We start from the raw sequence: 16,104 nt of genomic DNA, 5'->3' as shown, positions 1-16,104 counted from the left end.
GACCTGGATCAAATCTGGGCTCAGATACTCAGCACCACACCCAGAAATAACTGGCCGTGTGACCTTGAGCAAGTTACTTAACCCCAATTGTTTAAAAAAAAAAAAACCAATATTCTTAGAATATATAATATATAAGCTTCACCAGACTGCTGGAAGAGGGCTCCATGACACAAAATGGTGAACAACCCCAGGCCTAGGGGTGGAAGATTTGTGTCTCCCTTCCTACTCCTTGCCTCTGTCTTTAACTTGGTCTCTGATCTTTTCTATTTATGCTGGGAACTCCCCTGTCATACCACTGTGGTTGCTAGGTGCTGTGGCCAGGGCTCCATGGAACTTTGATAAAGACAAATTGAGCAACAAAATTGTTTCCTTTAGCATCACAGTTTTATTTTGTGTGATAGGTAATAAAAATTCAGTCACCTTAATATCATTAGATATACAATCCTTTCTAAAAAAAAAAAGGATCATTGTTCTGGAAGCTTGAATAGCTTGTAATTCCAGCAATTACAATTTATAGTCACTATATTTTTCTTTGGTTTCAGTTGAATAGGGAGATAGTTTACCTGAATTCCAAATCTTTAGTGTGTTTTTGTTATTGGGGAGTGAAATACTTTCTGAATGTAGTTATCTTTTTATATTAAAATTCTTCTGGAAAATCTTTTTTTAAAAAACCCTTTATTTATAAAATTACTTTAGCATTATTATAGGGAAAGCTCAAACCTGTCAGTGAGTTAGGAGGATGTCCACCCCAACCATGTGAAGACTACCCCTGGTGGAATGGACAGATGAGAATAACATGTTCCAAGCTGTAGCATGTGCAGCAGACACACCCCAGTAAACAATTTTGGCAGACATGCTAAACCAGGTTGAAGGTAATTGACAGGTCTTAAACTTCTAGGTGAGTTAGGGGATGTCTACTCTAAGTACGTGAAGACTTCCCCCAGAGGATTGGGCAGATGAGAACAAATCTGTTCCAATCTCTCTAGAGAGTTTAGAGCTTAGTCAGACATGGAAGACCCCAAGGTCATCCACTGCATCCCAGGCCATCACTAGTCATCCAGGCTTTTGTCCTGCCACTGGACTTTGATGAGTCTGGAAGAGAGAGAGGCTGACAACTTTGTGCAACTGCCTCACGTAAATCGAGTTCACGAGCAAGTCAAGACGTTGCTCATGCTCCTCTTCAAAAATGAAGGATGCACAGCAGGTGCAAATATGGTACAGTAGATAGATACCCCCCCTATCTCCTATGGTTGGTGAGAAGATCAAATGAGATAAAAACTGTAAAGCAATCAGCACAGATTCTGGCACATAGGAAGTGCTATATTAATGTTAGCTATTATTAGTAACTGCTATTATTATAAACTTGACTTAATTTGTGATAGAATGAAAGCTTATGTCTGAATAACTTGTAGTGATTTTTAAAATAGTTTTTCTATTAACGGAGGGAGATTTGAAACCTGTAGAATGTAAAATAAAAAGTTTGAGGACAAAATGAAAAATAAATTTCTTTTTCAAGTGATACCTTTTAGATGAGAGGGAGTGTGGTATAAAGGATAGATGGGCAGACCTTGGAGTTATGAAGAGTTGGATTCAAGTCCTGCTACTAAAATTACTAGTTGTCTGACTGTGGGCAAATTGCTTACAGTAAGTATTCTTGGAGAGCACCGGCCCTGGAGTCAGGAGGACCTGAGTTCAAATCCTGCCTCAGACACTTAACACACTTAATAGCCGTGTGACTTTGGGCAAGTCACTTAACCCCAATTGCCCTAAAAAAAAAAGTAAGTACTCTTGGTACCCCCAGGCTACTCTGTAAGATTATAAATTATAGAAGAATTCCAGGTATATTTACCAGGGGAATTTCCACATTGGGATTTTTCTCAAAAAGTAAGTCAGGACAAAAACCAAATCCTTTTACTTAGATACTTAATTTAGTGATCTCAGGATGAAAAGAACATTTTAAGAGTCAGTTCTTGCCCTAAGCAGTTACACAAGAAATGTGGCTCTAAAACTCAAGCTAATTATAAAGTAATCTAGTATCAGCTGTTTATTTACTCCCTTTCAATGAAAGAAATGGTTACCATTTTTCTGGTGCTTCTTGGATATAGTATTTGCTCTGCTACACAATCCTGCAAGAATAATAGTCAAATTCAGCCATCTTTCTTGTTTCCAGTTCATTTAAATTCTCCTCAGCCTCTGCAAGAAGGAAATTTTATTATCTGAACAATCTTCTGGTGAGTCTCTGTAATGGGGACTGTTACATGTTGCATTCAAATGCAGTTATAGAGAGGAGGAAACAACTCCAGTGGTTTGCTCCTAACTTTCAACCCAGTCTTTCTGTCTGTTTTTTCCTACCGTGCTAGCTATCCTTTGTAGTTTAGGCCTGTCACTGGATGAAGGGTTCTGAGTATCAGCACCAGCGGTCAAGGTCTTATACTGCCATCTCTAGGAAGCCTTTTGCACAGACAGGACACCCATGAGACCCATAATGCTTGAACTCCTATATCCTTCTAACAGCTAGAGACGCTAGGGACCCTCTATTGAATGCTTCAGTAGTGACTGTCTCTTTTCTGGGTGCAAGAGAAAGGAAAGATTCTTTCAGGTTCTGGTGACTACTAGGGGATGAGGAGGAGGGTGCGGGTGTTGATGGGTATGACTGTCCTTTACTTCTCAGCAGACCATGGTAGCTCCTCAGAGAGGAGCTTAATTCTTTCTGCCTCCTACTGTGTTCTAATCTTCTTTAAAACCAACTACTGCTGCCCCTACCTGAATCCTGCAAAGAGATATAAGATACAGGAAGAAAATATGCTGGTGGAAGGGAGTGTATTTTCCTTTATTGTAAGGACTTTCCCTGTCCCCGATTTTCCAGGTCTTCCCTATTCAGAATGAATGCTAAGTATGGGAATGTGACTTCTATACTTAAGTAGTTTATAATTTACTTTTTTTAGACAAGACATATATTATGAGTATGTGCATGCACACACATGCATTTATTAATGTGGCCTATATGATGTTGGATCATCTCAGACTTTCTCAGTTCTGTCTTGTTCTACTTCTGTAATAACTCCTTGATGATTCTCTCCTTCCCCTCTATTGCCCCCCCCAACCCATTCATTTTTCCCTTTGTCCTAAATCTATTTCTAAATTCTTCTCTCTGCCTCCTTGCTCTAATAGAAACCACTGCCATGCTGTCCTTCCTCCCCCACCTAAAAGTAACACCTGCCACTGCAGATGGGAAGGGAGGGGGTGGTAGTGAAGGTGGCGCCCCAGACTTTCTCTCTCTTCATTGTCACTTTCAGTCCATCAAGCCATTATTCTCAGCATCTCATTTGAAGTCTCCATCATCCATTTACTTCAATCTTAATCACTCTCACTATTGGCTATTGAACAGCTAGGTGGTATGATGGGTAAAGTCAGAAAGACCTATATTTAAACTTGGTCTCAGATGCTTGCTAGCTGTGTGACCCTGGACAGGTCCCTTTAACCCTGTTTGCCTCATTTCCTCGATGTAAAATGGGGACAGTAATAGCACCTACCTGGCAGGGTTATTGTGGGTATCAGATGAGATAATAATTGTAAAGCACTTAGCACAGTGTCTGGCACATAGCACTATATATCAGCTATTATCATTATATCATTGCCCAGAGATTCATTGTCTATTACACAGAATGACTCATCTGTTGTCTGACCATTTGCACCAGCTGCCTGTCATGCTGAAGCTCTACCTTATGCAGAAAGTAGGCCCAGTTCCTCCCCAGCTGCCTGGTGCCTTCCCTTCTCAAATGATCTTGTATTGACTTTTTGTGTATCTTGTATGTATGTGTGCACACATAGAAACGCACATGTATATACACAACTGTGTACACACATATACACATACCGATTTCGTCCTTTGTAAACCCCTTGAAAGTTGGGATGCTCCGTGCTTTTAAATGCATACTGAATGCTTTAAACCACCTGGTTCATCAATCAAAAAATCATTTATTAAGCTCTTACTATGTGCCAGGTACTGTTCTGGACACTGGGGATACAAATACATGAGTGAAACATTGTGACTTTTCCACAATCCCATCCTATATGACTTCAGCATGTTCATGAATGACTTGACTTTGACTCCTAAAAATTGCCAGCTTCTCTCAATAATATCTCTCCTCACCCATTATCAGCTACATACTATTTGTTAAACAAATTTTGAGCCCTTCTTATGTGCTGGGCACTGGACCAGTCATAGCTACACCTTCCATGTTGTTAATACAAGGCATGGCTGCACTCCTTATATGGATTTGTATCTCCTTGGTCTCTCCAATGGCTGCCTCCTAAGCCATGACCTAATTACATGGTTTCACCTTGTCTATCATTTTGAAGTCGTTAATGCACTGCTGAGTAATTGTTCTCCTGTTTTCTCACATACATTGTGTCCTTACAGCTTCAATGTCAACTCCAAGCAAGATTTTATCTCATGAAATAATGACGAAAGGCAGCATGGTATAGATTGTAGAGGACAGATGATGAGCTTTGGCATTGGGAAGGCCCAGGTTCAAATCCTAAATCTAGTTCTTATTAGTCACATGACTAGGGGAAAAGCTCTCAACCTCTTAGGGCTCCCTCTAGACACTGAATCTAGTCCTCTAAGATTTTAAGTCACATAGGAGTTGTTCATCTGTGTTGGTGGAGGAAATTTCCATTGGGAAATCCCCCAAACTGGTGAAATCACAGACTCAGGCCACCTAAAATAATTAGCTTAAAAACAAAAAAACCTAACACGACTCATTAATGCCTTTTCCCTTTAGTCAGTCATTTCCTTATAGTGCCCCCCTCCCCAACATTGCCCTAAATTCTTTGTAACAAAGAGAAATAATTAAACCAAACCACTGGACATTCAGTCTGTCCTCATATGCAATGTTCTGTGACCATAATCTCTAACCTCTGTACAGAGAGAAGGGAAGAGTGAACTGATTTTTTTTCACAAACTGCTTTCCTTATAGTGGTCCTGTGGGCTCCATTACCCTCACTATTCAGTCTACTTCATTGCACACAGTAGGTACTCAATAAAAGCATGATACTGTACAATCATATGGATAAGAGTATAGGATAGTAGGAATTTCAGATTGAGGGCTGCAAGGTACTTTAGAGGCTATGGAGTCCAATCCCCTCATTTTACAGATGAAGATACTGAGGCCCAGAGAGGATAAGAGACTTTCCCAAGCAGTCAATCGGTTAACATTTATTAATGACCTACTATGTGGAGGCACTGTGCTAATCTCTAAGGTCACATAGATAGCAAGTGATAGAGCCAGAATTTGAATCTAGGATCTCTGACTCCAAATCAGTGCTCTCCCCTCAGCCTAGTACACAATGATTAATAAATGCTTTATCATCTTTAACTACAGCAACAGAACTGGACAATTTTTTTTTTTTGCCACGCATTGATGCCGATGCATTTAAATAATGAAATGACTTGATTTGAATATAAAAGTGGAATCAAAAGGTTAATTACTCAGATTGAATATTTCCTCCCACAGTATTACTCCAATAAATCGCAGACCATTAAAAACTTCCTTTATTTTTTCCCCCAGTGACATCATACTCTGATGGAATAACGGCTTATCTGACAGTACCTCCCCCTCCCACCTTTCTCAAGATTTTGGGTAATTAAGAAGGACTTCTTCCAAAACACGCAAGGACTCATTAGAGAACCCAGGAACAGAGCCCGGCCTTCCTAAGGGCCCCTCCCACCCTGCTCCATTATTGCTTCAGTCATTAGCTTGGGTTATGAAGAGCAGTGGCCTTAGTCTCCCAATATATTTTCCTTGGGGCTTATGACTTAAATTTTATTGTATCCACGCCTTCTCCCACCATCCCCGGTAGCAGGTATGCATTCAACAGTTCGGTTCGTGTGAGCCGCCAAATACAACAGCAGGACTTCTGGGTGCTTAGTCCTTTTACCAACACTCCTATTCCGGGCTCCTCCTCCTTCCCCTCCTCCCCTTTCCCCTCCTCTCCTCCTCCCCCTCTTTTCTCCTCCCTCCTCTTCTTCCTACCTCTTCCTCTTCCCTCCTCCTCCTCTTCCCAGCCCATCCCAGCGCGGCTCATTCAGCCTGAGCTAGGCAGAGAGAGGCGACACTTTCTCACTGCCTGCCGGGTGCCCTGGCTAAGCTTTCCCACGGGAATTGAAGCCTCCGCCACCTACTGAGGTTCCGGAACTACGGATTTGACTGGGAGGGCTGCTCCACCTCTTACTTGCAGTACCTGGGCTCGCCCCTGGGTAACTGAGGATCTAAAAGAGCTGTGATCTTGCTGCTGTTGGATTGAGAGGGAGGGAAAGGAAGGACAGAGCCGGGAAGTCTCAGCAACAGATGGAGAGGACAGCAAGGCACTACAGGAATCCGCCTGGAGAGACCTCTCTTCCTCCTCTGCACTACTGACTAAGAAAGGACCCCTCCTTTTCATATTGCAGCAGCCCATCAGCAAACATGCCTTTCCCACCGATTCAGCAGCAGCAGCATCAACAGCAGCAGCAACAGCAACAGCAACAGCAGGTCCCCGGGGTTCCTACACCTCCCCCTGTCAGTGCTACTGCTCCCCGGGAGCTGCCAAAGAAGGCTGCAACCCAGAGGAAGACTGCTGTGCATGCCCCTCCGGTCCCAGGTTCCCTGGCACCCACAGCTGGAGGTGAAAAGAAGAAAAGGCCCTCGGAAAAGCCAGAGATGCTCCTCTCTAGCTCTTGGCCATCGGCAACACTGAAGAGACAACTGGCTAGGAGAACCCCAGGCCCAGCAGCCAGCAGGACTCAGCCACAGCCCTCACTGCGCCCCACTCAGCAGCCCTTAGCTCCTGCCACTGCGACCACCTCCCCACCAACCCGCCCGCTGCTCCCTGCCACCTGCGCTGTGCCCGGGCTGGCCCACTCCTGTGAGAGCCTGGCAGCTGGTGGGTCCTCTGTGCCAGGGCCAGGGGCTGGCACCAGTAGTGGGGAGGAGGAAGCAGTGAGATTCTCTTTGAGCCTGACTCCAGAGGCAATTTTGGTGATCCAGAGGCGCAACCTGGAGAAGCAGTTGCTAGCCCGGCAACGCAGACCCTTCCCCTCGCCAGCTGCGGACACAAAACGCCTCTTATCCTCTTGCCCCCGGAGCAAAGCTGGAGCCGTGGGTACCACCTCAGGCCAGCGTAAGGGAATTGGCATTAGCGGCACCGGTAGCACCCCGGTTGGTGGCTTTGGGAGCACTAGCCGCCGCCCCACACAGTCCCAACCCCAACTTCTTTCTGGTGCCATGCAACCCCTATCCACCACCTCCAGAGGAGGGCACCTGGGGAGTGGAGACTTACGGACCTTGCTGAAGATCTCTCTCCTGAATGAACACCATAAGTATGATGATGTAGAATATGAGGAAGAAGCCGAGGCAGTGGATGAGGGCCTGGTGAGGAAGTGTACTGAATGGTTACGGGGTGTGGAGAATGCTGCAGCCACCAGAGACAGGGCTGAGAAGTTGGAGACTCTGCCGCACCTAGGCACCCTCTGAGGCACTAGCAGGAGATAGGTGCTCTACCCCGCCCTTGCTTCCCTGTTCTGAATAAGTGTGGGATGTGAGGGTTAAAGCCCACAGGTATGCCTCGTAGGACTGAAACTTCTATAGCCCACTGTTCTTCCCAATCCTGCGCCCCCATTACCAGACCTCTTACTCTTCATACACCATGCACACGTTTTCCCCAGCCCAAGGTGGTAGCAGTAGCAATAGCCTGCCCACTTATTTCTCCAGACAGAGATTTATTCCCTTTCCTTCATCTTTTGAATATCTGACCCTTGGCACCAGCGTTCTGAACCAGTCTTCCTGCCCTTGTGGAACCCACTGTTAATTTCTTTCTTTCTTTCTTTTTTCTATTCCTGGAGTTAAAAATCAGCAGGTTCCAAAAAATGCCTTGAAACCCCACCACAAAGGGTCATTTATACATCCCAGTGCGTCTTGCCTAGCGACCAGAAACTGGAAGGGCTGAAAAGAAACAAGCAAGCTCTTGGAACCAGCCCTTGGACAATCTGGTTTGTGATTCCAGTTTATGTTTCATGTAGAGCATTAGAAGCCCTGTGCTGAAGCCAGATTTGAAGAGGCAGTAGTTTCTGGGAGAGATCTGAGAGCAGTCTGCATCTGAGAGACACTTAGGTTACCTGCAAGCTGGCTCTCAATGACATTTCTATTTCTTCCTCTTCCGAGAAGCCTGTTGCTAGACTTGGGTGAATCGGAAAGCTGGTGCTGAATCTCTTTACATCTGATCCATTTAGATTTTGTTTTTCACCAGAAACTGGAACGATGGGGGTGGGGAGGCATTGGAGATCCTGGAAATTCAAAGACAAATCCGCTCTGATGGGAACAGGGCTATAACCCCGGGCAATAGCAGACTATGGTAAACGAACGCTTTAACGGAACGGATGTGTTACTTTGTTGACATACAACAGGTGATTCGTCATCTGCTTTGTTCTCTTAGCTGTCCTTTCTGTATGCTGTGCACACACACATGTCTTTCCTGAAACACAGTTACTGGAATTGTTTTCAAGCACTGGACTCAGGAGGGAGGGGGAAGAGGGGTCAGCTTTTGTTGAGACCATAGTCTTTATTTGAAGTGCTCACAAAATATCTTTTGTACTAGGGGGAAAAGGGTAACCAAATGGGGAAGGAAAAAATGCACTCAGCTGTACCAGGACAGAGGACAAAATGTTCTGGTCTGGTGGAGAAATTGATTTGGATAATGAATTAGGGGTGGGAGGGGAGGAAGGATTGTGTATGTGTTTTTAGTATTTTTAATCACTGTGTAAATATCATAGTGGCTTTGTACATTTGTATATAACATTCAAAAAGAACATTTCTATTTATTATTTGAATAAATGGTTAAATAGCTTTGTGTTTCAATGGCCATACATTCTCAGTTCCCAACTAGAGGTTTATGTCTAATAGATACCTATGTATACACACACATCTTTGGGGAGCATTTTAGTACACTTAACTTTAAAATTGAAAAGGCAATAAAGTGTGGATACTCAGATAATGCTAGAATAATATAAGCCCAACAGAATGTTTTTCTTCAACATCAGACTCATTTATAAAACTTTAACAGTAACTAGTTTCATATCCTTTTTAAAATAATGTTTTAAAAGACTTCTCTGTGTTTTAAACTAGAACCATACATTTTTACTTTTTTGAACAAAAAAAAATTGCAGGAGGGGTTTTTGCTTTGGACTTTCAAGATAAGGGATCAGATACAAATAGTATTAGACATAAGACATGAAATATTGAATTAACAGTGAACTAGATCACAACCACCTGCCAAGTTCTGTAGGTCCATTGCCTGTGAAAATGAGGTCCAGAGCTCTTGGAAACAAAACCTTTCTCAATTGGACAGTTTCAGGTTATGTTGCAAATACAATGTGAAGGATATCTAGTTTGAGTAAGAGAGAAGACACACAAAGTTTCTTTCCTAAAATACCTGTTTCAATAGACCTGGAGCAAATTCAACATTCAAAGCAAGATTTTTAACTCCTAAAAGCAACTGTAGACCAAACAAACAAACAAATATCTATTTTTACAACTACTGTGCTTGAGGAGGAAAACAGCCTAGAAACTAAGGGCCATATTAGGAAGGAGTTGACATGTAGTTTTCAGATGCAAAACCTCTATGCTGTGATTCAGATCCAGGATCACCTTAATTTTATACAAATAGATCAGCTGGTGTCAATGGGTAATGTTCCATTAATGGCTGTAGTTGTAAAAATGCAAGCAGCAACATCCTGACTTGCCTTAAAATGAGGTTGATTTTCTATGAAAGCCCATGACTCTTTATCTCTTGTCTCTCTCTCTCTGTTTCTCTATCTTCCTCTGTGTATTTTTGCATGTTGTGTTTTTTTCTGTTTCTTTTGCTTTCCTGTTTTCTTCCCACACATAATTTCCCCTTTTCTTCTTTTTCACCCTCTGAACAATTCAAGATATCAAATGAAAACATCTGTATATTCTATTTGTTGGATTATAATAATGACATCTGTATAGCACAGCATAATTACAAAGTATTTGTTCACATTATCTCATTTATTTTCTACAACCCACTGTGTCAGGAAGTGAATTTTTATATTGTCCCCATTTTACAGTTGTGGAAAGAATTATGGAGATTAAATTAGTTTTATTCATGATTATACAGCTAAAAAGTTGTGGACTTAAGACTCCAGCCTGTGTTTTCTGCTTTTCAATCCAATGATCTTTGTGTGATCTGTGTGACCCTAGGCAAGTCATTTAACCTCTGTTTGCCTCAGTTTCCTCAACTGTAAAATAGGTTAATATTAGCATCTACCACTCAGGATAGTTGTGAAGGTCAAGTGAGATAATATTTGTAAAACACTTAACACAATACCTGGCACATAGTAAGTATTTAAATGCTTATTTCATTTCATTTCCCTTAATACAAACAGGTCAACTGATAGCTACTGATAGTAAGCATTTGTATACTGCTTTAAGCATTGCAAAGCACTTTACATATATTTTTCTCATTTGATCCTTCACAATAACCTTGGGAGGTCTGTGCTATTATCTCCATTTTACAGATGAAGAAATTGAGCCTGAGAGAGGTTAAGTGACTTGTCTAGGGTCACACCACTAATAAATGGGGCAGGATTCAAACATAGGTCTTCCTGACTCTAAATGATATTTCTTGTTCAATTGTTTCAGTCATGTGTGACTCTTCATGGCCCCATTTGGAGTTTTTTGGCAAAGATACTAGAGTGGTTGGCCATTTCCTTCTCCAGTTTGTTTTACAGATGAGGAAACTGAGTCAAACAGGGTTAAGTGACTTGCCCAGGGTCACACATCTATCAAGTGTCTGAAACCGAATTTGAACTCACAAAGATGAGCCTTCCTGAATTCAGGCTTGGTACTCCATCCTCTTTACCACCCAGCTGCCCATTATGCCACCTACTTGGCTACTGGAAGGTAAATGAAATTGAGAAAATTATCTTTGTAGTATCTATCTCAGGGGTGATTATCAGGATTGAATAGGATAATGTAAAGTGTTTTGTAAACCTTAAAATATGATAGCAAAATCAGCTATTAGTACAATTTAAAAAGGTGACAGTCATAGTTGCTAAGCATTCATTATGTGCCTACTATGTGCACATGTATGCTGTATTTGTGGGAAGCATGATTTGACCTAGAGTATAACTGAATCCAAGAAATGACAAGGTATATGTAAAGTTATTAATGGAAAACTAGATGCACAAAAGCCAGCAAATCCACTGCTATACCACTGTTTCCTGCTCCCAAAACTGTATTTAATATTTCAAATTCAGTTTCAGCCATGTTTTGTGGTCAGGGCAGTTATAGGATGCTTTTAGTGTCTGACTTTGACTACCACAATCCTAACCATGGCTCTGCCTCCAAAGAGACTTTGAATAAGATGTTAGCTTTTATTGTAAACAGGGATTATTTTCCCATTAAAATGAACACATGGGGGCGGCTGGGTGATACAGTGATTAGAACAGAGGTCCTGGAGTTAGGAGGACCTGAGTTCAAATCCGGCCTCAGATACTTAACACTTACTAGCTGTGTGACCTTGGGAAAGTCACTTAACCCCAATTTCCCTGACTCCTCCCCCCTCCAAAAAAGCAAAAAACCTCAAACAAACCCCAAAATAAAAAACAAAACAAAAAAATAAACTGAAAATAAACACATGTAATGTGCTCTCATTTTCATGAGAAGTATGATATTTCCTATGATTGTTATATATGACTTTGCAGCCTCAAAAATTTAAATATAACCCTCCAGTCTGGCCCTAAGCATTTTGTAGAACAAACTGGAGCCTACAGAACGACTTTAAAAGACTGTGAATTTCTTTGGTTGCCATTTCAAAGAAAGGAAGGTTGGTTCTTTTAACCTTTAAGATTTTAAGATGAGCTCAGATTCCCATCTGTTTTCAACTGGCTAAAAGGTGCCCTAGGATTTTGTTGGGGTTTTTGATCTATATTTGTGATTTCATCTGAGTAAGGAACTTCCAGTGTGGCAATATCCTCCACTGATGCAGATAAACAACTTTTCTTTAGTTTACAGTCTTCTAAAGATGCCTCTTTGAGGCATAAACCAGAGAGATAATGATTAAAAATAAAAGTTTTCCCTCTTTTCTTGTCATCTAAGACTGCATTTCTCCATTATTTTCTCTTTTAGGATATCAACCCCCTTCCAAAAAAATTAACATCTGAATAAACATTGCAGTGGATACTGGGGACAGTATCACAGTAGTAGAAGATACATTCCTGCCTTTGTGAATGTTTTCATCTAATGGAGGACAAATATAGCAAAACTCAAAGGGCAGAAACAGCCACTGACCAGCTATACTCAAGCTTAGTAGTCTGGTGGTATTATAAGTTTGTGAATCATAGAGCATCATAGTCTTTGAAGAATCAAAAGAGATGGATGCTGGGCAAGAGCAGGCTGAAGCATATTATCAATAATGATTTGTGCAAAAAATTTGTATGAAAGATCAGTGAAATATATGATCAGAAAAGAGTTGGGTCAGCTGCAAAGCCAAACTTAAGGGGTTTCACATGGAAAACCTAAGGACTACACAGGAAACCTGGACATTTTAGGATATGGAGAACACATTAGAAGCTCTGAAGCATATTGGGTCAATCTTCTATAACAGATTTGTGGAAGGACATTCACAAGAACTGCACAAAATAAGAAGGTGCATCATTAATGGGGATTCCCTTCTATGAGATCACAGATCATAGATCCATCAAAGTACTGAAATAAGTGTCCTCTAAGTTCACCAATCAATCAGCAAGTATTTATTGAACTCTGTAATGCTCAGACCTGGGCTAGGTACAGAAAGCACACAATAAAAAAAAAGAAAAGAAAGAAAAGAGAAAAAACACTAGGGGTGGCTAAGTGGTGCAGTGAATAGAGCACTGGCCCTGGAATCAGGAAGACCTGAGTTCAAATCCTACCTCAGACACTTAACACAAAAAACTAGCTGTGTGACCTTGGGCAAGTCACTTAACCCTAATTGCCCTACCTTCCCCCCTCCAAAAAAGCAAAAAAAGAAAGAAAGCACAGAAGAAGACATGGTCCTTGCTCTTAAATTGCTTACAATTTGTTGGAAAATTGGATTTCCTCAGTATGGGATTGGCTCGGCAAGCTCTTCCTTCTCACTCCAGTAAACCTGGAGATCTTTACAGATCTGCTATGTTCTGAAAATCAAATAACTAATTATATATAATATATCAATATCAATATATTTCATATACCAATATTTCACAATATTTCTTCAATAAAAAATAATAGAATGAAAAACCTTTTGCATTTTGAAAAGATTTTTGCAAGTTTAGGACAATTTTTTAGTATGAATTCATAGGATTTCTAAAAAAATTACAAACTACAAGAAAAAGACCCCGTCTTGTTGCCTGCTCTTTTCTAATCAGTCCTCCACATAGCTGCCACCATAATCCTTTCTCTACAGAGCTTCCAAAAGAGTCTAATACACAGGTCTGATCACGTCCCTCCCCGTTGCTTATAGAATAAAATGCAAGCTCCTTTGCCCTCCACAACCTGGCTCCCGTCTACTTTTCCAGCTTTATTTCTTATGATTCTTCACAGACTCAACTGAATTACTATGCTCTTCTCCATACTTCATACTCCTTTTGCCTCCATTCACTCACAAAGAGAATCCCAGAATCTCGTAATCTTTATCCTCAAATCCTTATTTTCCTTTAATATTTATGCCTCATGTCAGGCATGAACTCCTCACCTTCCCCTGACTCCTCCTCCCACTGCAAACTAATATTAGTTCTCTCTCCTCCCTCAATTTTCCTTCTGCTATTCATTTGTGAATGTGTCATATCATCCCAGTAAAATGTAAATACCTGGAAGGCAAGGACTTTGTATCTATGTGTCAGCAAGGCCTTGCATATAATATTAAATAAATGTTTATTGAATTGACATTTGTAATTTTAATTTTCCATGCATATTAAAATGGCTAAAAGTTGTTAATAAAATAATGAAAAAAGTTTTCATTGAAAAAGTTTGGCAATATTAAGGGAAAAAATCCATGTGGATCCACATGGAGTTTTTCAAAGTTTTAGAAACTAATATTTCCTTGACTGAGAATCAAACCCAATATACAACAGTGAAAGGGATGAAATATGATCCCTAGATTACCAAGGATGACTCTAGAATCTCCTTCTAAGATGTTGATCATGACCTAGACCTAGTCAGGTATTTCTTCATTAAGCTTGACAGAGTACTATGTATGATCATGAAATGCCACTAAAAACATCAGATAATAGTCATACTACCAAAAGCAACTGGCTGGCCTGTGTGGTATTTTACCATTGTCATTTCTCATCCCATATTTTAATGATACCTGACATTTTTTTTATTTTAAAATTTAATTTAATTTTTTATATAAAGACAATTTTTAGAATTCATTTTTACAAAATTTTGAGTTCCAAATTTTTCTCCCTCCTTTCCTCTCCCTCTTCCTAAAATGATAAGCAATTTGATACAGTTGCAATCATGTAAAAACATATTTCTATGTTAGTCATAGTTGTAAAGGAAGAAACAGACCGAAAGGGGGGAAAAAACCATGAAAAAAATGAAGTAAGTGAAAACAATATGACTCTATCATCAGTTCCTTATCTGGAGGTGGATAGCATTTTCCATCATAAGTCCTTTGTAATTGTTTTGGATCATTGTATTGTTGAGAATAGTTAAGTCATTCACAGTTGATCATTTTATAATATTTCTGTTACTGTGTACAATATTCTCTTGGTACTGCTCATTTCACTTTGCATCTGTTCATATAATTCTTTTTTTTTTTTGCGGGGGGGGGAAGGTAGAGCAATTGGGGTTAAGTGACTTGCCCAAGGTCACACTGCTAGTAAATGTTGTGTCTGTGGCCAGATTTGAACTCAGGTCCTCCTGACTTCAGGGTCAGTGCTCTATTCACCTAGCCACCCCTGTTCATGTAATTCTTTCCAGGTTTTTCTGAGAGTATCCAGCTCATCATTTCTTATAATACAATAGTATTCCATCACAATCATATACCACAACTTGATCAGCAATTTCCCAATTGATGGACGATCTCTCAATTTCCAATTTGTTTCTGCCACCACAAAAAGAGCTATTTAAAACATTTTTGTACATGTAAGCCCTCCTTTTTCAATGTTATCTTTGAGATAAAAATCTAGTTGTGATACCTGACATTTATATTGTGCTTTAAGGTTTTGAATGCTTATATGAGAATTGGGGACACGTTTACCCACATTTTAGAGAACCTAGACAAAAGTGGTCTTTGGAAATTTCCCTGTAGTAAACTTGACATGGGGGCATTGAGTCAAAGAGAAACAGTTACCTTCTTGAATCAGCCCCTGGGGTCAGATATGTCCTATGTAAGCCCTGAATTTTAGGTTGTAAGCCACAGGTCCTACAGCTGAATAATGGTCTCAAGATGTAGTTTGAGAGATGTAAAGTAATTAAGGACACATAGGAAGAAGACAGTGATGGTGACCTACAAAAAACACCTACAATCTAAAAGCAAAGTGTATTGGATCTAGAGTCTGGGATCAAATCTGGAGTTCTGCTTACTAGCTGTGTTCCTTCAAGCAAGCCAATTCACCTCTCCTGGCCAGTTTTCTTATCTAGAAAATGCAAAGCTTGGGCTAGATAATACTTGTCCTGTGAACCTGTATAGCCTTATGACTTACATGCATGGGAGGGACCTTGTACTGGTTTTTCCTTTATCTTTCATTTTTAGGCTGTATGATGCCTATGTTTCTGCTTTCTTTTCTTTTTTTTGAGGGGGGAAGGCAAGGCAACTGGGGTTAAGTGACTTGCCTAAGGTCACACAGCTAGTAAGTGTGATCAGGTGTCTGAGGCTGGATTTGAACTCAGGTCCTCCTGACTCCAGGGCTCTTGCTCCATTTACTGCACCACCTAGCTGCTCCTTTGTTTTCTTTTCTCAATTATTCTCTTGATTTATCCTTCCACCCCCACCCTTGGTATTCTTTTTATTTGATTTCTGTTACCAACTTTGTGATCCTTCGTTTTGTGTCTTTTTTTTTTTTTTTGGTCAGTGTGTTGT

General features: G+C 40.7%; 1 protein-coding gene across 1 annotated transcript; it reads left to right on the top strand.

Moving 5' to 3' along the window:
- The first annotated feature begins 6,074 nt into the window (after positions 1-6,074).
- PRR18 (proline rich 18) lies at positions 6,075-9,085 on the top strand. Its single transcript, XM_069070407.1, has one exon. The coding sequence runs from the start codon at positions 6,471-6,473 to the stop codon at positions 7,515-7,517; it is 1,047 nt and encodes a 348-aa protein (XP_068926508.1). The 5' UTR covers positions 6,075-6,470; the 3' UTR covers positions 7,518-9,085.
- The last annotated feature ends 7,019 nt before the right edge of the window (positions 9,086-16,104 follow it).

Source organism: Petaurus breviceps, unplaced genomic scaffold (assembly GCF_028583685.1).
Source record: "Petaurus breviceps papuanus isolate PSGF00001 unplaced genomic scaffold, PetGlider_PUasm1.0 90808, whole genome shotgun sequence".
Taxonomy (NCBI): domain Eukaryota; kingdom Metazoa; phylum Chordata; class Mammalia; order Diprotodontia; family Petauridae; genus Petaurus; species Petaurus breviceps.
This window is presented reverse-complemented; position numbering and strand designations above follow the sequence as displayed.